Here is a 22,053-nt window from a genome sequence, read left to right as displayed (position 1 = left end):
TAGACACTGGTTAGCACCCTAGATAAGCAATTAGTGTAATTTATAGATATTATTATCTTCTGTCGTCTTATCCGCATTCTTTGACCACCACTTCTCGAACGTCTTCGTCAGGGAGAACAGTTTGAGCCAAGGGGTGAACGATTCGGGTTCTGAAATTCGAAAGAAAATTTGCATGACCTTTGGACTAGGATTTTCCTCTTCCACCCACCTCTTTTCATCCACAATTTCAGCTCATCCAATCCGATCTCTCGTACCTCTGCCACCTCATTCTCATTTATCTGACACCGATCTCTTCCAACACCTCTCAAAATCAGAGCATAATCCAGTTCGTGCTCTCCCCACGGAGCATTTTCCATCTCCGCCTGATAGATGTATCGTCCGGACATCTGGAATTGTGACGTCGCGATTCCGGTGATTCCCAATTCGTGCTCCAATTTTCGGATCGCCGCTCTCTTCGCTCCGATGACACCGTCCATTTCTTGTCGTGTGTGGAGGGGATGACTGCAGCATGTGTTCGTCCACAGGTTTGGGAACGTTATCTGCAAAAAACTGGCAGAATTTTCTGGAAAATTCGTGCTTCACTAACATTTTTGACTAAAAAATTTAATCGTGCGGCAATATTGCAAAAGTGGGCGTGGCCTAGAAGTGGTCGGAGCTATTGTGCATAAGTGGTCTAGAAACCGCAACGCAGCTTTTTTTGTTGGAAAATTTACTCAAACTTGATTCTTGCGGCAAAATTGCAAAAGTGGGCGTGGCCTAAAAATGGGCGGAGCTATTGATGTTAAATTTTTAGATTAAAAACTGTGCCGCAGCTTATTTTGGCAGAGAATCGCAAAGCAAAACTCAAAAACCGCTTTGTGTGGCAATTTTGCAAAAGTGGGCGTGGCCTAAAAGTAGGCGGAGTCGTTTATGCTAGATTTGTAAATTAGAAACTGCGCGGCAGCTTTTTTAAAGCAAAAAAATGACTCCAAACTCGAATCGTGCGGCAATTTTGCAAAAGTGGGCGCGGCCTAAAGAAAGGCGGAGCCTGGCAAATTCACTATCGCACATAGAGTGCATGAGTGGGTTAGAAACTGCGCCGCAGCTATTTTTACACAAAAAAAAAACATGGAAAAACTAGATTTCTGCGGCAATTTTGCAAAAGTGGGCGTGGCCTGGAAGTGGGCGGAGCCTATACCTTTTCAGCACTTCGTTTCTGCATCAATAACTTGTTGTCGGCGGTGAACGAGAAGACGGAGAAGGCGCGATGAAGTATTACTGAAAAATTGAAAATTGTTTCTATGTCTGGCGCGCCGTTGACGCGTTTTCCCGAAAAAGATGTCTGTATGGGTTTCCGTGGTGTCCGGATGTCCAAAACTCGATTTTCAGCGAAAAAAACCGGTTTTTCGTGAATTTTCGGTTGGAAATCGTCAATTTTCCCATCAAAACACCCAAAAAACCGCCGAAAACCTAAAAAAAAAAACTCACACTGCTCTGAGCAATGAGCCGCCCGTTTGCTTATCGCCCCAATAATTCGATCATTCTCGTCGACACTTATACATTTTTCTCGCATATATTCGACTTGTTGCGCGTCGTAGTTGGCGAGTTCGACGCGGCGCGGTGCCAGTTGGGAGAGCGCTCGTAATGAGGGTTTCATCGGGAGTGGAAAGAGGATTTTCTGCAAAAAAAAACTTGTTTTAAGCTAAAAAACTGATCGAAAACCGAAAATTTCAGCTGAAAATGAGTAAAAATCGCAAAAATTTCAATTTCGTGCTTGTCCGAGAGAATTACACGAACCAGTCTACTGGGGCGCGTTTGCACTATTTTCAAAAAATCAATTTTTTTTCTTAAAAAAAAGCAATTTTTCAGCTTAAAAAAGGGTTTTCAGATATAAAAATCGTCAAAATAACGATAAAATCAAACAGAAATAGATAAAAAGCAATAAATCTTATATTTTTCACAAAAAAAAAACAGAAAAACCGTAGAAAATTGATATCACGAAAACGAAAACAACAAAAAAATTGCAAAAAAAAACATGATTATAATTTATGGGTTGGCTTTTCGATGTTCGGCGACACACGAAGTCGTACAGAAGTTGAAATGGGAATACTGGAATGGAGTGGGTGGGAGGAGCGTTCCGCACTGAAAAATAAAATAAAAATCGGAATTTTAGCAGAAAAATTGATGTTTTCAAGACAAAATATAAATTTTTAATGAAAAAATCTGAATTTTTAGCACAAAAACGATGATTTACAGTCAAGAAATGCATTTCTAATGAAAAAATAATCAGAAATAGGTATTTTTAAACAAAAATCGCTGTTTTCCAGTCAAAAAATGTATTTTTTAATGTGAAAATTATCAAAAATCGCTGTTTTTCAGCGAAAATATGAATTTTCTAATGAAAAAATAATAAAAATCGGAATTTTTAGCACAAAAAACGATGATTTTCAGTCAAAATATGCATTTTCTGATGGAAAAAGTACTAAAAATCAGAATTTCAAAAACAAAAATCGACGATTTTCAGCCGAAATTTCGATTTTCTAATGAAAAAATCATCAAAAATCGCTGTTTTCGGTCAAAATATGAATTTTCACAGCACCCTACGCCTCCAATGCGCCAGAGAGTAGCTGCTTTTCGTGCGTCAGAAAAGCCGTTGGCGCGCGAGGCGTGCATACCGTAAATTTGACATTTTCATTATTCGAAAATCATATTTTCGTCTAAAATTTCGGTAAAAATGATTATATTCGGAAAAATTGATAAATTTATCGAAATAGACGTTCAAGGGAAATGTGAAAACACTGAATTTCGGGAGAAAGTACAATAAATAAACAGAAAGAGATCAATCCGAGTGAATCCCGTCTTCTTTTTTCCAATTGTTAAAAATTAACGTCGTTGTTACTTCCTGCATGCCGTTCGTAGTGGAAATAACCTGAAAAAGTATTCGGCGGCGAAGTATTTTCTGAAATTTTCCGACTAACCGCTTTTTTCGATATCTCTGACGGGAAATATCTGAAAAATTAAATATTTTTAAAACTATTGAAGAGCTTTTTTTTAAATTTTAAGTTAATAAAATAGAAAAAACGCAATAAATTTCATTATAAAGGCAAAAATTCAAAAAAATCAAATGGTGAAATACGAGAAACACTGAGTAAAACGAGAGACACAGAGACACCGCTAAAGCGCCAATGCACGCATAGTACGCCTTGTTGACAGATCGACGTCACAAAGCTCCCCGGGATTGTGGAGGTGTAGGGACCAGTGATTTTTAATGGAAAAATCATCAAAAATCAGCATTTTTTAAACAAGAAAAACTGTTTTTCAGTCAAAATATGCATTTTTTTAATGAAAACTTATCAAAAATCGGTATTTTTCAAACAAAAATCGCTGTTTTTCAGCGAAAATATGCATTTTCTGATGGAAAAAGTACTAAAAATCAGAATTTCAAAAACAAAAATCGACGATTTTCAGCCGAAATTTGAATTTTCTAATGGAAAAATCATCAAAAATCGGAATTTTATAAAGAAAAATCGCTGTTTTTCCGTCAAAATATGAAACTTGCTATGAAAAAATCATCAGAAATCGGTTTTTTCTGCACTAAAACTGCAATTTTTCGACTCGAAATCCATAAAAATCCCAATAGATACCTGATGACATCTCATGACTGGCGGAAGTCCAGCAAGCCGTCTGTCCACTGCCATCGCCCGTTTCTCTCTTTCACTCATTTTCACATATTTCTCTCGTTCCGCCGCTTCTTCTGCCTCTTTTCGGACCTCCTCTTTCTTCGTTTTCTCTTTTTCCTAAAAAAAAATGGGGATATTTGATAAGGAGAGGGGGTCGACATGGAGATCATCACTTATTTATTGGTATTTTTCAGTATTTTGATGATTTAGGAGCGGAGAAATGCTCCGAGTCTGGCGCGCCTTTGACGCGTTTCGAAATTTGTAAAAGGCTAATTCGAGTCGAAGGTCGTTGTCAGAATACTAGTGTATTTTCAGATATCTGGCGCGCCTTTAACGCGTTCTCAGACTTTAGTAAAGCCACGATTTCTGCCACTTTCTGAGGAGGTTGGCGTGCCTTGGACGCGCTTTAACCGTCGATTTTTACTCAACATTTGTTTTTTTTTTTGATATTCTGTCTGTCTGTATATCCGGATGTCTACTATCTAAACACACGACCTGGCGTGCCTTAGACGCGTTTTTCTTGAATTTCTGAATACCTATAATATGTCGGGCGCGCCTTTGGCGCGTTTTGAAATTCAGAAAAAGGTGAATTCGTGTCGAAGGTCGTTGTCAGAATACTAGTATTTTCAGATATCTGGCGCGCCTTTGACGTTTTTTCTGGATTTTCATGTACATCTGTGTGTCTGTGATTGCGGATGTCTGAATGTCCTCTTGGATATCTGGCGCGCCTTTGACGCGTTCCCAGCGTTTTGTAAAGCTACATTTTCTGCCAATTTCTGCAGAGTCTGGCGTGCCTTGGACGCGCTTTTTTGTTGTTGGATCTTCTGCATGCCTGTCTGTATATCCGGGTGTCTACTATCTTGCTAACACAAGAACTGGCGCGCCTTTGACGCATTTTCTGCCATAATCTTAACTTGAAATTTCTTCAGTCTGGCGCACCTTTGACGCGTTTCGAAGTCAGGAAATGTCTATCTGTACTGTGCATTTGTGTCTTGAATTTTCCGAATTCTCTGTTGATCAGTTCCCAATATGAAGTCTGGCGTGCCTTCGCCGCGTTTCAGAACTTTTAAAAAGCTATCGTTTCTGGCGCGCCTTTGACGCGTTTCGAAATTTGTGAAAAGGTGAATCAGAATCGTAGTATTTTCCGAAGTCTGGCGCGCGTTTGGCGCTTATTTCTGGATTTTCATGTCCGCCCGTTTGTCTGTAATTCCGGATGTCTGATTGTCTTCTGGCGCACTTTTGACGCATTCTGTGTAGTCTGGAGCGCCTTGGACGCGCTTTAAATGTCATATAGATAGATTTAATTTCTAAATGACTGGCGTACTTTTGGCGCGTTTTGAAATTCGGGAAAATATGATTTTGAGTCAAAAGTCCTTGTCAGAATCCTAGTATTTTCAGATGGCTGGCGCACTTTTGACGCCTTTTCAGACTTTTGTAAAGCTACATGTTTTGTCAATTTCTGCAGAGTCTGGCGTGCCTTGGACGTGCTCTAATCATCGAAACGACGGGATTGACTCCAGAATCATCAGAAAATGTTCGGTTTTTTCACTGACTGGCGCACCTTTGACGCTTCTTCTCACCTTCTGTCTCATTTTCTTCTCCTTCTTCCTCTCCGCCTGCTCTTTTTCCTGTTCTTCCGTCAATTCCACTTTCTTCTTCGGCTCCGGAATATGAGTTCGTCCCCAGTTGCCGACGGACTCATTCTCGACACGATAATCGATAAAAATCGATTTAATCTCAGAGTTTGAACAAGAGGAGTACGGTGGGAGACCAGCGCCGTCTTTGGCTCCAGAATCGCATCGGATGTCGTCGAGGAGGTACTGGAAATGGGAAAAATCAACAAAAATCGGAATTTTTAGGCAAAAATCGCTGTTTTTCAGTCAAAATAAGCATTTTCTGATGGAAAAATCATAAAAAATCGGATTTTTTTCACAAAAATAATGATTTTCAGTCAAAATATGGATTTTTTAATGTAAAAATCACCAAAAATCTAATTTTTTTAAACAAAAATTGGAATTTTTAAGTCAAATTATGCATTTTTCAATGAAAAAATCATCAAAAATCGGATTTTTTGACAAAAAATGCTGCTTTTCAGTCAAAATATGCATTTTTTAATGAAAAAATTATCTATTTGAGCTCAAAAACTCGAAAAATCACCTTCAAACACTTCTTCGACCCACTCGCCGCTGAAACATGCAAAAAAGTCGATCGATTCGGTGGGATTTTCGCTGTTTTCAGATAGTCGATGGCGTCGGGAATGACGTCTTCATTGAGATTCTGAATGTGTTGTTTCAGAGAGTCCACATCGTCTTGGCGCACCAGATTGTACGTCTGAAAATGGGAAATATTCGTGATTTTTGTAGGTTTTTCAGTGGGAAAATGGAAAATATGAGTCTGGGGCAACTTTGGCGCGTTTAGAATGAAAATTTCAAAAAGAAGTGGATATCTGGAAGTGCAGATAGACAGACAGACAGAGGTCAGGACGGAATTTAAAAAAAATTATCTGTTACTCCTTTTTTAAATATATTCACAATTTTTAATGAAAATTCGTGGCTGGGGCGCTTTCAGCGCGTTCTTATCAGTTGAAAATACTATATTTTTCCAGAATTTCAGATTTGGGGCGTCTGAAAATGGAAAATTTGAAGGTTTTTAGTGATTTTCAAAAAAGTTTCATGAGGAATTATGTTTTTTTTTGGATCTTTTGTCTGTCTGTCTGTCTATATATCCGGATGTCTACTATCTTGCTAACAAGCGAGCGCTGGCGCGCCTTTGACGCATTTTCCCCAAGATTTGGACTTTCCTTCCGTCATTTCTACAGTCAGGCGCACCTTGGACGCGTTTCAAAATCAAAACTGTCAGAATTCTCTGTTGATCTTCAAAAGTTCCCAATGTGAAGTCTGCCGTGCCTTTGACGCGTAATTTCATGGATTTCTGTATTTCTATGTCTGTCTGTGTCCTGTAAGTCTCGAAAAATATCTGGGGCACTTTTGACGCGTTTCAAAAGCGGGAAAAAGGTGAATTCGAGTCGAAGGTCGTTGCCAGAATCTTAGTATTTTCTGATATCTGGCGCGCCATTGACGTTTTTTCTGGATTTTTCATATCCTCCTGTGTGTCTGTGATTCCGGATGTCTGAATGTCCGCTTTGACATCTGGCGCGCCTTTGACGCGTTCTCAGACTTTTGTAAAGCTACTCTTTCTGCCAATTTCTCCTAATTTTTGCGGAGTCTGGCGTGTCTTGGACGCGTTTTTACCGCTTTTTGATGGTCTGTCTGTCTATCCGGATGTCTACTATCCTGCTAACACATGATCTGGCGCGCCTCTGACGCATTTTCTGTCATAATCTTAACTTGAAATTTCTTCAGTCTGGCGCACCTTGGACGCGTTTCAGAATTTTCAAAAAATTTTCGTGTCTGGTGCACCTTTGACGCGTTTCTTATAGGATTTCTGGATTTCAGTGTCTGTCAGTGTGTCAGTAAGTCTCGATATCCGCATGCATTTCAAAATGTCGAGTCTGGCGCGCCTTTGACGCGTTTCGAAATTTGGGAACTTTCTGACGTTTTCTGTGGAAGCTGGCGTGCCTTGAAGGTGCTGTAAATGTCAAATTTTTTTGCTCACCTTCTGCCTCCACTCATCATCCAGCTGTGGCCACTGAACGGGGATGTCCTCTGACTTTCGGATCGTTCTCACTTTGATGTGATGCATACGTTTCTCTCTCTTTCCCTGATTCTCTCCATCCTCGTCTTCACTCCACTCACAAATCATCTGCATTCCCCCGTCTTTTCTCTTCTTTCCAGCCACTTTTCTCGCCAATCTCTTCCTTTTCTCTCTAACTTCTCTCATTTCTTCCTTGAATTCAGATGACGTTCCATGCTCTGAAACGTGTTGAAGACGTCGCCACGTCTCCTCGATCTCTTCGATATTCGGTCGTTTCGTTTCGAATGGAATCGTTCGAATTCGCGTATCGCGTGACTCAATTCCGGCGTCTGCGTCGAAGAAGACGTTACGATGATAGGCGGCGCAGCGGATGAAGAGAAGCGGCGTTTTTTGGAGGCGGGGCTTCCAACTCGACATGATTTGTTGGATTTCTTCCTTCATTTTTTGTTCGTTGTATCTGGAAAATTGAAACATTTGGAAATTTTTGCTGAAATTTTCAACAATTAAGAAACAATTATAGTGGTTTTTTGATTTTTCCTGACTTTTTGCTAATTTTGTACTCAAAAACAGGTTTCTGGGGGTCTGTCCTTAAAATACTGACACTTTTCATACAAATTTTAAACAATTTAAACATTTTTGCATCAGAAAAACTCACAAAAAATTTTCCGGATTTTCTGAGAAAAAAGGCAAAAAATCACAATTTTCAGTCAAATTCAGTGAAATTTTCGAGTCTGTTTGTGTCTGCGGGTGTCCGGATGTCTGAATTTCCGAAAAAATCTGTTTATCTGTCAGTCCGATTATTTTGCAGACGTCTGGGTGTCTGTTTGTGTGTCCAGATGCCCGAATGTTCGAAAACTTTGAAAAATTGACTAAAATCGCACTAAAAACCGATTAAATTTGCAATTTTATCGAGCTGGCGCACTTTTGACGCGTTTCTAAAAACTTCTTGATGTTTGGAGTGTCAAAAAAGAGCTAAAAATTCCGTCTGGCGCGTCGTCGGCGCCTTTTTTGTTGAAATTTTGAAAAAATTGAACATATCTAGTCAAAAAATGATCGCTTTGACTGGATTTTGAGGTAAGTAGAAAGTTTGTCTGGCGCGCCTTCGACGAGTTTTCAATTTAAGTGTTTTTCTGTACGTCCGGATGTCCATATCTTCAAATTTCAACTGTAAAGGAAGTCTGGCGCACCTTTGACGCGTTTCTCAAAACTTTTTGATGATTGGAAAGTGTTTTTCCGGTCAAAAAGAGCCAGTTTCAGCTAGGTCTGGCGCGCCGTTGGCGCTTTTTGTTGAAATTTCGAAAAATACAAAATTTGAAGATTTCTATCGAAAAAGTGGCCGTTTTGAACCGGATTTTCGCCAAAAATCCGTCTGTCTATCTCTCCATATGTCCAGATGTCCCCATACCTTCTCAATTGTGCTCCCGCACTTTTCGCCGCCCCTTTTCCACCGGAATCGTGTTGAGACTGAACTCCTCCTTGTTTTGCACGTGCCACGTATCGATGAAACGATTTTTGGACAGTCATTCGGTCACTGAAAGTTGTCTGTCTGTGTGTCCGGATGTCCAGATGTCCACTTACTTTTCAAACATGGCAGCAGCGAAATGGCCACCGTTCCAAAGGAAAATCGCGCAGTCGAATGGGCGGAGAAATGTGGTCGACGAGACTTCCGACTCATCGATATGCAGAATATTTCTGGAATTTTTTTGATTTAAAAAATCTAAAAATTTGGACTTTTCGCTACCTGGGAACCGAAAAAACGTGTTCATCCTTCACAAAAAACGATCGATTTGCTGGGAGGAGGAGGGCGTCGAACTCCTCGTCATCTGATTCCAAACCGATGATTGCATGCGTTGTGGATAGATCTGAAATTCAAAAATGTCATAAATTTTGGAAAAAAAAATTGAGAATTTTCTGTGTCCAATTGTCCGCATGTCTGAAATCCGCTGATAAATGCTAAAAACGCGCTGAAGGCACCCCAGATATGAATTTTCATTAAAAACCGTGAAAATATAGAAGAAATGAGTGTTTTCTCGGTTTCAGATGTTAAAAAACGCGTCAAAGGCGCCCCAGATCTGAAATTCTGCAAAAATCTAGAATTTTCTGTGTTTCCAAATGTCCACAAGTTTAAAATTCGCTGCAGACTGCTAAAAACGCGCTGAAGGCGCCCCAGACATGAATTTTCATTTAGAATTGTAAAATTTTGGAAAAAATCAGTGTTTCCTCGCTTACAGACGCTTAAAAACGCGTCAAAGGCGCCCCAGCACCACAATTCAAATTGAATTGGACAGTCTCTGTCTCCAGATGTCCTAATAACGCGCCAAAGGCGCCCCAGACATGAATTTTCATTTAAAATTATGAAAAATAAGTGAAAGTGAAAGTCCGATGTCACGTCAAAGGCACGCCAAACGTTTCCGAGTGCTTCCAGAAACGCGCCTAAGGCGCCCCAGTAGTTCATTTTCTGGCGGTAATGAGTGTTTTTTGATTCTGAAAACGCGCCAAAGGTGACCCAGACGTTGATATGTCCGTCCGAATATGTCCTTACCATGCTCATCTTTCTCCGTTCCTTCGAAGTCCTCTTCCGTGTAGACTGGCTGATTTTTCGCTTTCCGAAGCGTGTTTGTTCTGAAAATTAGAGGGAATTATTATCAGCTCTGCACAGTTCTTACAACTGCGCTCCACCGAAATGCCCTTGAAAAATGTCTCCTTTTCTCTGTTTCTCACAGTTTCGCACACTATTTTCTTTGGTTTCGGTAGAGCGCGGTTGTATGAAGCGTGTCGTGCTAATACACTTTCAATTTGAAAATTTCTGAACCCGATTCGGGTCTCTTTTTGGTATAATTATAAAAGACGAACCGATGAAAAAGTGATTGATAGTGCTCCAGAATCACAGCTCGATCACCGAAATCCACCGGACAATTACACGTGGTACACATGTCTGAATCTTCCGATAGTCGCATTTTCCATTCTGAAAAACAATGTTTGGGGAGTTTTTTAAAAAATTTTGTCAAAAAATGTTGCTTTTTTCGGCTTTTTTTCTCAAAAAATCAAGTTTTTAAGCCAAAATCTCTCATTTTCTACCATTTTTATATAAAAATTACTAAATTTTTGTGATTTTTAAGTAAAAATACACGATTTTCCACTTAAAAACTCTCCATACCTAACATCAACGACATTCCCGCATCTGTCTCCGCTGAGATCATCTGCGTCTCCTCCTCTTCTTTAAGCTCCGCCCCCTGCTCCTCGACTCGAAACGGTTCGACTCCTTGCATAAATTCTAGACTTTTCAGTGTATACACCATCTGGAATCGATATTATGATTGAAAATTTCAAGAAAAAGATGGTAAAATAGACAAAAAATGGTAAAAACCAATAAAAAAACAAAAATTTGGGAACAAAAATGGCTAAAATTGCATTTTCAAGAGGGTAAATTGTACAGAAAAAACGAAAATTCCAGAAAAATTATTAAATTAATATGCGAAAATTATGAAATTATTATGTATAAAAGAGAGAAGAAAACAATCGAAAAGATCCGAAAAAGAAGCGAAAAAACGAATAGAAACCAGATGGAAATAAGTGCAGAAAGGCCTAAAATGACTCGTTTCAGAGGGGTAATAAATGGGGGAATAAAATGAGATTTTCAGAGAAAAATAAAGAGGAAAAAAGGGAATTTGAGAGGGGAAAAATACAAACATTATGGGATTTTTTGATGAAAAATTGCTTGAAAATTCGATTTTTTAGGTTAAAATTGGAGTTTTTACACTGGAAATTAGCGATTTTGAGTTCCGAAAAGCGATTTTTTTGCATTTATTTCCAAAAACTGTGATTTTTAATAAGAAAATAACAAAAAATTGGAATTTTAGCAACAAAAATAGGATTTTTCAGCAATTTTCATATCAAAATTTGCTTAAAAATGACAATTTTTGAATGTTAAACACAGATTTTAGCAGGAAAATACTGTTTTTAGTCAAAAAATTAGTTTAAAAGTCAGATTTTTAGCTTCAAACAGCTGATTTCCATTCCAAACTCAATTTTAAAAGGTTTTTAACGCATAAAATATATAAAAATTTGATTTTTAACACTTTTTCAGTTAAAAATCGATCCTAAAATGTCAATTTTCACCCTGGAATCTCAGATTTTCAGCTTTTTGTCTGGAACACCGTCATTTTTGGTCTAGAAATTGCATTTTCAGCTCAAAAATTGTTTAGAATTGTCCATTTTTCTTTTTCTCTAAAAAAAACTGCAGATTCATACTGTAAAAACCTCTTAAAATCGAGTTTTCGAAAAGAAATCAGCCGTTTGTAGCTAAAAGTCTGAATTTTAAACTAAAATCGAATTTTTGTCCTAAAATCTGTTTTTAAAGTTCAAAAATTGGCATTTTTATGCAAATTTTTTTAAAATGAAAATTGCCGATTTCTGATGAAGAAAACTCGAAAATTCCGATTATTAATGCAAAAATATCAATTTCCAGCTATTTTCTTACTTAAAATCGCTGAAAATCACAATTGCATACTCAAAAGAACCATTTTTGAACTGCGAAAAATCGCATTACGGAATCCAAAATCGCCAATTTCCGACTTAAAAACCTCAAAAAATCGCATTTTCATGCTAAAATCTGTTATCGAAGTTCAAAAATTGGCACTTTCAAGCAAATTTTCATCTGAAAACCCCATTTTTCGAGTATAAAAACCCAATTTTAACTTGAAAAATCGCAATTTTTCATCCTTGAATCTCAAAAATTCAAATTTCCCGCTCTCAAACTTCTAAATGATAACTTTCAGTTAATTACACACACACACATAAAATGGCATTCAATCAGTCTAATGAGTACTTTTGGGACGTGTCAACAAATGTTGTTGAGGTGCCATCATTCTCGATATCGCATTGATCCATGATCTCATATCTTCATCATTCACTGCACAAATTCTATAAATTGAGTGTCTTCCCTCGACGAGTCGACCGTCTTGTTCCGTTTTACACGCTTTTATTTGACCATCCGATAGGGAGTAGATCTGAAAATTCATCGATTAGGCTGAAGCTAAATTTCCACTATTTTCCCATGAAAAACCCCAATTTCTGACTCAAAACTTTCCGTTTTCCCATCAAAATCCCAAATTTTCAGGGCGAAGGTCGTTCAAAACTGCCATTTTCCTATGAAAAGTCCAAATTTTTACTTTAAATTTCCGTTTTTCCTCTCAAAAACTTAGAAATTCCCAAATTTAAAGAAAAGAGGATCTGAAAATATGTTCGGACATGAAATGTTTAGAAAAAGAAACTCCCAGGATACTTAAAACCGCTTAATAGTTCAAAAAATCATTTAAAATCTCCAAAAATTCCGAAAAAAACTGCTCAAAAGTGCGAAAAAAAAAACCTTTAAAAAAACGCCTGAAAACGAATTTTAAGCCCAAAAACTGCTGAAAAGTGGGCGTGGCCTAAATTTTGCTGTTCGGGTTTCTAGGCCATGGAAAGTTCTTCTTTCGCTATAGCGTCGCAGGCACGCCAGACTGTTCTGAGATTAGCAATTTCTCCATCTGGCGTGCCTGCAACGCGTTTTCAAATCGCAATTTAATCTCAAAATGTATGAATTTGGACTCTTCGGAAGTCGGGGACTAACTTTCCATGGCCTAAAAATCCAAGCTAGAAAAGTTCGGCCACCACCAACAGTGACCACTTTTCAACAGAAAATCCTTTAAAAAATCTCGGAAAACCCCGGAAAAATCCCAAAAAAACTGTCGCTGGCGTGACTGCGACGCGTTTTCAAACCGCAATTCACTCTGAAATCGGGGACTAACTTTCCATGGCCTAGAAACTCAAACTAAGAAAATTCGGCCACATACACCTTTTCAGCAGTTTTTGAGCTGAAAATTCCATTTTTTGAGTATCTGTCTGTCTGTCCAGATGTCCTCCATCCCGCTCACCTCAAACATATAGGGTCTTGCGGGTGTCTCCACTTTGCGTATTCCCACATTTGCCAATGTGATGATCCCTTTCGGTTCCTTATCTGTCATCTGATCGAAATAATACAGACAGTTCTCGGATAGTACGAACCTGGAAAACATTGATATTGGGGATTACGGTAATTCGGGGAGTTCTATTAGAGAAAATGTGAAAATTTGGAAAATTTGAGCTAGAAATCATTGATTTTCTGCAATTTTTTATCTGAAAAATGTATCTTTATAGTCGAAACGGGGATTACGGTAATCCTTGTGAAAATCGAGCAATTTTTATGCTGAAAATCAATTATTTTTGCAATTTTTTGTCTGGAAAATGTCTAGTGGCTTCTGATAGTATAGCTAATTACATCAAAGTTGCAATTGTGGGCGTGGCTTAAATTTGGATTACGGTAGTTTGGAAATATGATTCAAAATGTGAAGATGAATATAGATGATGATACTAAAAATTCCTCCAAAAACCCGAATTTTCAGTTCAAAAAAGTGCTTTTTGCGAGTGGTGGCCGAACTTTTTCTATTGTTGGATTTCTAGGCCACTGACAGAAAACAAGTTCCACTCGAAAAAACAGACACTGGCCTAGAAATCCAACAATAGAAAAAGTTCGGCCACCACTCGCAAAAAGCACTTTTTTGAACTGAAAATTCGGGTTTTTTGGGGGAATTTTGAGTATCATCATCATCTATATTCATCTTCACATTTTGAATCATATTTCCAAACTACCGTAATCCAAATTTAAGCCACGCCCACAATTGCAATTTTGTTGCATGACGTGATTAGCTATACTATCACATAGGTTTTGAAGCCACTAGACATTTTCCAGACGAAAAATTGCAAAAATAATTGATTTTCAGCTTAAAATTGATCGATTTTCACTGGGATTAAACGAAAAATTGCAGAAAATTAATGATTTCTAGGTCAAATTTTTCCGATGTCTTACCATCTCTTTTTCCATGAAAGAGCACCAGAGAATAGTGGATTACTGCTCTGTTTGAATAGCCATCCCTCTCTTTCAGCATGTAACAGTATATCATTCACTGATCCTTTTCCAGTCGGTGTCACCTCATCGGGTATCTTGAATTGTGTCAGACTCACTGATTCGTATACTTCTGTCAGTTGTTCGACAGTTATAGCACCGCTTGACAGGAGTTGCTGGAATTTGAAAATAAGGGATTTTTTGAGGGTTTTGGTCAAAAACCACATTGAAATCAGTTAAAAACGCGTCAAAGGCGCACCAGAAAGCTCCCCTTTCTTCTTCGCAAGAAACAATCTTTCGACTCGAAAATCGTGTTCCTTCGAAAACGCGTCAGAGGCACGCCAGAATTACAGAAAACGGAAATTTTGAGCAGTTTTCGACTGAAAATGAGTGTTTTTTCCAAAAACGCGTCTTAGGCGCGCCAGTAGGATTCTTTTCTATCAATTTCTATCAAAAACTCGGATTTTTCCTTTTTTTTCACACTTTGATAGAAAATAAAGAAATCGGGACATTTGGAAATACTGACAGACAAATCTGTATGTCTGTGAATCCGGATGTCGTCTTTTAAATGGTTTTTGACAGTTTTTCAGCCCGAATCCGTCTCTCTGTGTGTTCGGATGTCCACAATTGCGCAACTTTAGACGATTATTTGATGTCTGTGTCTGTCTGTGTGTCCGCGCGTCCCGATGTCCACCCTACAGCAATTCGCGCGTGTTTTGGACAATTTTTTGCTAATTTTTGCCTATTTTTAGGCTATTTTTCATGATTTAGGCAGGTTTTTGCCATTATTGAGCTTTTTCCATTATTTAGACAGTTTTTTTGTCAATTTTTACTTATTTTTGAGCAATTTTTCATGATTTAGACAGTTTTTTAAACCAATTTTTCTCATTTTTGCTCCAAAACTCTCTAAACGAACCTCATTCATAGTGATATACTTCTCCAACGATGGTTTATCCTTAACATTCGGATTATGCAACAACGTATTGACCATAATACACGAATAGGCTACTGTATGTGCTTGATCCGCTGTCCCATAAGATGGATTCTGTTCCGTATAGATTTCAGCGAATTTCTCGAGAATTCGATTGATTTTTTGAGATTCTCCGGGTAGTCGGAATGAAAAAAGATACTGTCGGAGGGCGGGAACAATCGGAACTTCGTGTAGACGATGTTCTCGAGTGAATTTATCGAGAGTCTCGAGAGCAAATGGACGATTGTCTCCAAGAATCTCACCGATTGCACTTTTTGATAGACCTTCACCCTGAAACGATAAGAAATAAGAAAGATTTAAGGGAATTTTGAGGTTTTTGAGAGGAAAAACGGGAATTTAAAGTAAAAATTTGAATTTTTCATGGGAAAATGGTAGTTTTGATGGATCTTCACCCAGAAATGATAAGATTTTGATGGGAAAACAAGAAATTTCGAGTCTGAAATCGGGGTTTTCATTGGAAAATAGTGGAATTTAGCTAGGAACGCTAGGAAACATGAGTTTTTCATCATTTTTCAACAAAAAGTGTTTCTATGTTGAAATGCGTCAAAAATATAGATTTTCATGAGTTTTTGGACAGAAAATGAGATTTTGAAGCTATAAAATCAGCAATTTTTGGTTAAAACTGGAATTTAAATCGAAATTCCGATTTTTGAACAATTTTTTATCTCACTGAAGGATTTCCATTAGAAAAACGGTAGTTTTGTGATAAAATCGTGTTGCAGGTGTTTTTTAAATGAAAAAAATGACGAAAAATAGTATTTTTGCTTCAAAAACCCATCTTTCTCATCTAAAAATCAGTCTAAACTGAATTTTTTTTCGATTATATTGTATTTATTAAAAAGTGGACGATTTCGAGCATTTTGGCTCAAAAAAGTACCTTTTTGGATGGAAATACCGACTTTCTGCGATGAAACTTGTGAAACTTCACTTTTCACTGTTAAAAGTTATAAAAATTATATTTTTTTTCTACGAAAAACCATACTTTTCTCTCAAAATACTCTTTGTTATCAAATTGTTTTTCAAAATCGCAAATAACTGATTTTTTTAAGATTTAGATTAGCCAAAACTCATTTTTAGTTGAGGAAAACGGTTTTTAAAAGCTAAAACCATCACTTTTTGTAATTTTTCTATCAAAAAGCGCTTAAAACCCGATTTTCTAACCATAAACGTCTTAAATTTATTATTTTCTCAAAAAACTACCGTTTTTCTAATGAAAATCCTTCAGTGAGACAGTTTTTGACCAAATATTGTTTCTCCTTTTAAAAAATGCAAACAAAGCGATATTTCTAGTTTAAAAATCTTATTTCCCGTCCAAAAACTCGTAAAAATCCACATTTTCGATAATTTTCAACATAGAAACTCGCTTTTTCAGGAAAAGAAAGATGAAAAACCTATTTTTCCTGTCAAAACTGATTTTTTGATGAGAAAATTGATCTTTAAAACGCTAAAATCACCATTTTTATCATTTTTCCATTCAAAAAACTCTTAAAACCGATTTTTTCTAAAAAAGAACGTTTTTCTAATGGAAATCCTTCGGTGAGCCGAAAAATAATTCAAAAATCGGAATTTTAGTTAACCGTCCAGTTTTTGATCAAATATTGCTTTTCTTTTTAAAAATTGACAAAAAAATGTTATTTCCCGTCCAAAAACTCATCAAAATCCAGATTTATGACAATTTTCAACAAAGAAACACCTTTTTTTCAGTATAAAAATGATGAAAAACTGATTTTTTCTCTCAAAACTATTTTTTAATGAGAAAATTGATCTTTAAACGCTAAAATCACCATTTCTTGTTGTTTTTTCCATCAAAAACGCTTGAAATCTGATTTTTTTCAAAACTAGCGATTTTCTAATCCTACAGCGAGCCAAAAATTGATTCGAAAATCGGAATTTCAGTTAACCGTCCAGTTTTTGACCAAATATTGCTTTTCTTTTTAAAAAAAGTGCAAATAAAGCAACATTTCTAGTATAAAAATCTCATTTTCCATTCAAAAACTCTAAAAAATCCATATTTCTGATAATTTTCAACATAGAAACGCCCTTTTTTCGGTAAAAAAATGATGAAAAACTCATTTTTAATGAGAAAATTGGTTTTTTAAACCAAAAAAATCACAGCAGTTTTCATACAAATTCAAGATTCTTGTCTCCCAAAAACTCATTTTTTCAGACAATTTTTTTTTCGAATTTTTCGATTTTTTCGGTCAAAAATTTTCAAAAAAGTTTTTTTCGCACAGCTTCAAATCTCTCAGAAAAACTCACCGCCTTCATCCAAAGTGCCAATGCATTGGGATCCTTTGCAACGATATTCCGTGAAGCTAACCAATCCAACGCCTTCCATGGATCCTGATTGAATTTCTTTCGTCCATTCACAACTATTTTCTGATAATCTTTCGATTTCGGATGCGTGTAATACACTTGATCAAGTTCTTCGTCCACTTCTCGTACCTACAATGTTGTGCTTGATTTCGCAATCATTGGGAGGAAAAGTGACGTTTTTATAATGATTTTTGGACGTTTTGAATAGGAAATTCGACATTTTTAGTGAATTTTGATAGGTAAAAGAGGAAATCCGGATATTGGGACACACAGATGGACATTTCATGGTATTTTTGATGATTTTTGAACCGTTTTCGAGAAATTTAATACTGGAAAGTGCGGAAATTCGGATTTTCGGACACACATACAGATGGTTTCAAGTTTAAAATTAAATTTTTCGATTTTTTCAGTGAAAAAAAGGTGTTTTTTGGAGCAAAATGTGTCTAATTTATGCAAAACATGGCTTTTGAGAGTTTTTGAGCGTTTTTTGAGGGAAAAGTGTGATTTTTGGACTTTTTTAATAGAAAATTCGTCATCTTTCGGGAAAAAACGAGGAAATCCGGATATATGGACACACAGATGGATATATCATGGTCTTCGTGGGTGAGTGACGGTTTTCAGACCTTTTCAATAAGATTTTGATAAATTTAATGATGGAAAAAGCGGAAATTCGAAATTTCGGACACGCATACAGATGGTTTCAAGTTGAAAATTAAATTTTTCGATTTTTTAAAGAATAAATTGTGGTTTTTGGCCAAAAGTGACGTTTTCACAACAAAAAATGAGATTTTTTGGTCTTTTTTAATAGAAAATTCGTCATTTTGATTCGGAAAATGAGGAAATCCGGATTTTAGGACACACAGATGGATATTTTGATCGATTTTTCGACATTTTTCATTGGAAAAATTGAGATTTTCACACTTTTTTAATAAGGAATTCAACATTTTTCAATGTTTCTTTTTGGGAGTTAAAAAATTTGGACATCCTGTCCTACAGACACACAGACAGACACTCAAAAGTTGGAATTTAATGAAAAATTGTGGTTTTACCGATTTTTTTTTAAAATCAATTTCGTCAATTTTTCCCATTTTCAGAACCATTTTTTATTGATTTTTCTATTTTTCTACTTGAAAATCACTATTTTTCCATTTTTTATTCGTTTTTTCCATATATTTTTTCCCTACCTCATTCTTCAAAGCCTCAATTTCATCAACCAATTGTGCCTTCCTCTTCCGTACTTTTGGCAGTGTCATTTTCTCGGTTTCCGACAGTCCATTCCGTTCTGAAACTACTCAAAACCATCATTAATCAGCCTAGAACCAAAAATTTCTCAAACCTGAATACCGTGACGACATTTATCGACACTTCTACTGCTTCCCACGTCTTTTTGATGCTGAAATATCAATTTTCATCGATTTTTAGAACGATTTTAGTGAAAAAAGTAAGAAAAACCGCTGAAAACCAATAAAAATCACTCATTGATTTTATTCCTTTCCCGTTTTCTTAAAAGTCGTAAGATGTGATGCATTGTGTGCACTTGAGACAGCGGAGTGTTTGCAGACAATTGTCAACCGTACCCCAAAACAAAATAATTTTTAAATCGGATTTTTGGAGCGAAATGTCAGTTTCTACTGCGGAAAGTGGGTTTTTTCACGAGAAAAAGTCATGAAAAATGTCAAATTTTTAGGCCACATTGAAGCGATCAATAATTTCTTCGATGATACGGAGAAACCGCCCGAAATCCCACAACCAGAACCTCAAAAATCAAATTCTGGTAGCAGTTGGGTTAACGATCGGAGTTTTGTGATACAAGAGTAACATTTTGAACTTTTTAAATTGAAAAATGATAGAAAAATCAATATTTTCAGAGTGGAAACTGTAGACAAATCGAAAAAAATCCGAAAACTTCAAAAAATCCATAAAATCAACGAAAAAACCGGAAAAATCTGAAAAATCGAAGGATTCTGGGAAGGAGAAAGAGAAAAAGCGGAGAAGAACTGGTACGGAACACGGAATTATGCAAAACACTGAAAGTTGTGGCCTAAAAATGATTTTTCAATTTTTTTTTGAAAAAAAATTCAATTTTTTTTCAGAATCCCCCGAAAAAGACAGCGATCCATCATTCTTCGAAATCTTGGAATCCCAAAAACTGTCTCGCCGCGAAAACCCCTCAAATTGGGTGAAAATTCACGGAATTTGGGTGGAAAAGTCGTATTTGGAGGCGAAAAATGAGCTGGAATCGGTGGAAAGTAGTGGTAAATTTTCGAATTTGAATTTCAGGGAGATACAAGTGCGCTCTATTGAGAAAATGATGAAAAATTGTGACTTTTACGTGTAAATTGACTGGAAATGCCGTAAAATTCATAGTTTTAAAGTTTTTCTCAACAGAGCGCGCTTGCATCCCTCAGATTTTCAAAATTTTGAGATTTTAATTAAAAAATTTCCGTTTTTTCAGCACCAAAATCCAAATACGACGAGGTGGAATCACTATTCGCCGCCAACAACCCGAATATTTACAATTCTATGGAATTCGAGCAGTAAGTCGTCTCGGTGGCCTAGAAAAAGCTAGTCCCTCTCTCATTTTCAGCACATACAAATTCGACTGGGCGCTCTATTCGCAAGACGCTTTTCAATACGTGGTTTTCACAAAAATCTGTCAAAATCACTCGGATGGATTGTTTGTGGAAATGAAGAAGGAGGATAGGGTAGGTTGGGGAAAGTACGCTCTATTGAGAAGAATTCGAAAATTTCATTAAAAATAAAGATTTTCAGATTCAAAATCCTTTTAAAAAGTTTGAAATCCAAACTCGCTCTATCGACACAAAAAAATACGAAATTTCGAAATGAAAGTTCAGTAGAGCGCGCTTGAAAACCCAATTTTTCCAAAAATTAAAAAATTTCGGAAAACTTGTTAATAGAGCGTATTAACATCAACGGAAAGTCTATTTTCTCAATAGAGCGCGTTTTCACTGGATTATTTTCCAAATTGTGGTTGTTTTAGAGCTTGGAACGCTCTAAATGCAATTATTTCGAACAAATTTAGAAAAAAAAATGCAAATTCGCTCTATTGGCATCACTGACATTTCAATGTCGCATTTCTGCGATTTCCATCAGTAATTGGAAAATTTGCAATGGAGCGCATTTTCAACAGAAGTCTTGCTATATTTGAAGATATTTAAATTCCTCTCAATAGAGCGCATTTCCACCGTTCAACGGAAACCGGAAATTCCGACATTTTTTAAAAATTTTAGTCTCGTGAAAGTGAAAAATTCCTAACTTTGAACCGGAAAATGCAGTTTTTCTCAAATTTTCTGTGTCTGGCGCGCGTTTGACGCTTTTTCCCAACCTGAAAAATAGTTGAGACATCTGGAAATCCGGACAGACAGATAGACATACACCGTCTGGCGCGTTCTATTAGCCAAGTATTTATATTGCAACTGCGCTCTACCGCAAACGAGAGAGTATAGGCGAGAGACGCAGAGTTTTTTCTCACGCCGACACAGATTTTGACCTATTTTCGGTATTTTTCATCACAATTTACAAAAAACTTTTGAAAAATAGCCAAAATAGATCAAAAAACTCTGCGTCTCTCGCCGCCGATACTCTCTCGTTTGCGGTGGGGCGCAGTTGCAATATAAATGCTCGGCCAATAGAACGCGCTAACGGTGCGCCAGACGGTGTATGTCTATCTATCTGTCTGTCCGGATGTCCGGATGTCTCAACTATTTTTCGACGATTTTCCGAGTTGAAAAAAAGCGTCAAACGCGCGCCAGACTTTCTCAATAGAGCGCGTTTCCACCATTTCTGTGTTCCAGACATGCACCAATTGCGGCAGTTCCAATCTCACCACCACCGCTCGTCTCACAATTCCTCTCGATTTGTCTGAAATTCCGATTCCATCATTCGAAAACACACAAATCCACGTGTCATTTCTCGCCGAGAAACTTCTCGAACAATCCGGATTGGAATCGTTGGAACTTTTGGAGAAATCGGTGGATTTCTCCAAAACGAAATGTCGAAAAATGTTCGATTTGTATCGAAAAATGATGGCGGAGAGGCGGACGATTGGGGAGTACAAAGAGTGGTTTGACAAGTGCAAGCAGTTTGTTAAGGTAAGTGTGCTCTATTGATAATCTATAGAGAATTGAGTTTCAGAACACTGTCCACTCGAAATCGCTTCATCTCCATCACGGTCATGTCGTTCGACGCAAAATCGAGAATTCTGGAGTGGAGTCGAAGAAGCGATGCCTCATTTTTGCACACATTTTTGATCTCAAGGAATAGGCGCTTTTCTAGTTTTTACGAGTTATGAATTTGTTTTGTTTTTTTATGCGCCCCACCGAAAACGAGAGAGTGGCGGCGAGATTTTCCCCGTTTTTCGTCAATTTTTGCAATTTTTCAAAGAGTTTTTCTGGTAAAACTTAAAATTTGATTGTTTTCATTGAAGAATTCACCTAAAAAAACTCGAAAAACACGATTCGGAAGATTTTGGCGAACAACTATAATCATTT

The 22,053-nt window shown here is 37.1% G+C and overlaps 4 protein-coding genes across 4 annotated transcripts; 1 reads left to right on the top strand and 3 right to left on the bottom strand.

The window, feature by feature from the left end:
- Nucleotides 1–30: 30 nt before the first annotated feature.
- Nucleotides 31–1,636, bottom strand: GCK72_008283 (uncharacterized protein; the record flags this gene model as incomplete). Its single annotated transcript, XM_003104945.2, has 4 exons — nucleotides 31–149; nucleotides 209–539; nucleotides 1,178–1,257; nucleotides 1,468–1,636. 4 exons carry the CDS (start codon nucleotides 1,634–1,636, stop codon nucleotides 31–33), a joined length of 699 nt encoding a protein of 232 aa, XP_003104993.2.
- Nucleotides 1,637–2,025: 389 nt separating this feature from the next.
- GCK72_008282 (uncharacterized protein) lies at nucleotides 2,026–10,612 on the bottom strand (the record flags this gene model as incomplete). Its single annotated transcript, XM_053726746.1, has 11 exons — nucleotides 2,026–2,121; nucleotides 3,624–3,776; nucleotides 5,240–5,479; nucleotides 5,817–5,990; nucleotides 7,275–7,770; nucleotides 8,719–8,844; nucleotides 8,892–9,005; nucleotides 9,055–9,175; nucleotides 9,856–9,935; nucleotides 10,167–10,278; nucleotides 10,471–10,612. 11 exons carry the CDS (start codon nucleotides 10,610–10,612, stop codon nucleotides 2,026–2,028), a joined length of 1,854 nt encoding a protein of 617 aa, XP_053586323.1.
- Nucleotides 10,613–12,130: 1,518 nt separating this feature from the next.
- GCK72_008281 (uncharacterized protein) lies at nucleotides 12,131–18,795 on the bottom strand (the record flags this gene model as incomplete). The annotated part of the gene is made up of 6 exons (XM_003104907.2): nucleotides 12,131–12,322; nucleotides 13,229–13,358; nucleotides 14,200–14,411; nucleotides 15,152–15,496; nucleotides 17,486–17,671; nucleotides 18,727–18,795. The coding sequence occupies 6 exons, from the start codon at nucleotides 18,793–18,795 to the stop codon at nucleotides 12,131–12,133; spliced, it is 1,134 nt and encodes a 377-aa protein (XP_003104955.2).
- Nucleotides 18,796–19,160: 365 nt separating this feature from the next.
- Nucleotides 19,161–21,826, top strand: GCK72_008280 (uncharacterized protein; the record flags this gene model as incomplete). Its single annotated transcript, XM_053726745.1, has 7 exons — nucleotides 19,161–19,182; nucleotides 19,230–19,316; nucleotides 19,636–19,797; nucleotides 19,998–20,079; nucleotides 20,130–20,247; nucleotides 21,358–21,654; nucleotides 21,698–21,826. 7 exons carry the CDS (start codon nucleotides 19,161–19,163, stop codon nucleotides 21,824–21,826), a joined length of 897 nt encoding a protein of 298 aa, XP_053586322.1.
- Between the last annotated feature and the right edge of the window lie 227 nt (nucleotides 21,827–22,053).

The sequence above is a fragment of the Caenorhabditis remanei genome, chromosome III (genome assembly GCF_010183535.1).
Source record: "Caenorhabditis remanei strain PX506 chromosome III, whole genome shotgun sequence".
Taxonomy (NCBI): Eukaryota; Metazoa; Nematoda; class Chromadorea; order Rhabditida; family Rhabditidae; genus Caenorhabditis; species Caenorhabditis remanei.
Note: the sequence above shows the minus strand (reverse complement) of the source record. Positions and strands in the feature narration are given on the sequence as shown.